The 1,418-nt window shown below is 60.4% G+C and overlaps 1 protein-coding gene across 1 annotated transcript in view; it reads right to left on the reverse strand.

The window, feature by feature from the left end:
• Positions 1-638: 638 nt before the first annotated feature.
• VOLCADRAFT_91516 (uncharacterized protein) overlaps positions 639-1,418 on the reverse strand; it is a gene marked incomplete at both ends in the record, with an annotated part of 5,141 nt that continues 4,361 nt past the window's right edge. Inside the window, 2 exons of the mRNA XM_002951031.1 lie at positions 639-732; positions 870-906. Of these exons, the coding sequence (XP_002951077.1) occupies positions 639-732; positions 870-906 (131 nt within the window). The remainder of the gene's footprint in view (positions 733-869; positions 907-1,418) is intronic.

A 1,418-nucleotide genomic window follows, 5' to 3' on the forward strand; every position in this document is an offset into this window, starting at 1 on the left:
GGGGGCCGGGTGGCGAAGGCAGTTGGGGGAGGGAGGAGGAGGGGGAAGGGGGGTTAAGACGGGGGCAAACTGCCATAACAGTAAGAAGGGTATGACGTGTCGTACCAAAAACGCACATTCGTGGCATCGCAACAAAAAGAAGGTTTGCCGGGATTGAAGAAGCCCTAAAACCCTCTGACACACCCGCCGTACACTCTCCCGCCATCCCCCCACTCCCCCTTCCACCCGCGCGCCCCTTCCCCCTTTTTCACGTCGTCCCGACACACAAAAGACAAAAACACACGTACCTGTGTCAGCGCTTGTCGCAGTTGCTCCTCTCCTTGGCCCGGATCCAGCCCCTTAACAAATAACGTGGTTTCGGAGGTGCCTCGGGGCTTCCAACCGCCTGCCGTACAGAAATTGGAAGGCCAGGGTAGGGTGCCAATGAAGGAATGTTCGTGCATGTTCGAACTCCTAACAACTCACAGTCCTGCATTAGTCGTCGTACATGACGATTCATGTACGGCAATGGCTAGGGGCTGGGGTAACCCTTACCAATTTCTAGTAATAATTTTTTTATGTAAAAGCTAGTTATTGCTGCAATATACACTCTACAATATAAAAAAACGTAAAAAAATGAAGTTAGATAAGCAGAGTTGCTAGTTGGAGGCGAGCGTTCGAATCCCGGCGCGCGCAAGTCCGGAGATCATAGCAGTGTGGTCGCGCGTGGAGGCCACCAGCGGCCTTGCGGCGCTGTCGGGCGAATGTGGAGGTCGGGGGGGGGCTAGGGTATAGCTCTGGCAGTAGCTTAAGGGTTACGGCTCGCCGTACAGATTTACAGGTAATTGTTGCTTCAGCTACAGCCCTCTCGCCGCCCCAGCAGACCGCACCTGGCGGCCGAGTCGCCGTCTTGCGGCTCGCATCTGACTGTAGCACCAAAGCCGCCGCCGGCGGCGGCTTCGAAACAGCCGGCGTCAAGAAGCCGCCGCCGCCGCCGCTGCGGCTGCGGCTGCTGCCGCCGCCAACGTTGCCGCCACCAGCAACAGAGCCCGTGCCGCCGCCACGTCCCTCCCTGTATTGAGCATTGCTACCGCCGTCATTGTTGCTGCTACTGCCAGATTGGCCGCTGCTCACTAGCTGCTGTTGCTGCTGCTGCTGCATTAACTGAGAGCTGGCGCGCATGGGCGCAAGCAGTTCCTGCAAGAAAGCCGTTGCTGCGCTGCTACTGCCGCCGGCAGCGTCGCCGCCGGCAGCGGAACTGTCAATCTTGCTACTGCCAACCTCATTGCCGCCACCGCCGCTGCCACCGTTGGCGCCGTCGTCTCTCATCTCGCTCGCGCCGCGACGGGTCACGCGCCGGAAGGCGACCGCCGGAGCTGCTGGGGCACTCGGTGGCGGCCCGGCGTTGGCGCCGCCGCCGCCGCCACTGCCACTGCCAC

This window comes from Volvox carteri (genome assembly GCF_000143455.1).
Source record: "Volvox carteri f. nagariensis unplaced genomic scaffold VOLCAscaffold_21, whole genome shotgun sequence".
NCBI lineage: Eukaryota > Viridiplantae > Chlorophyta > Chlorophyceae > Chlamydomonadales > Volvocaceae > Volvox > Volvox carteri.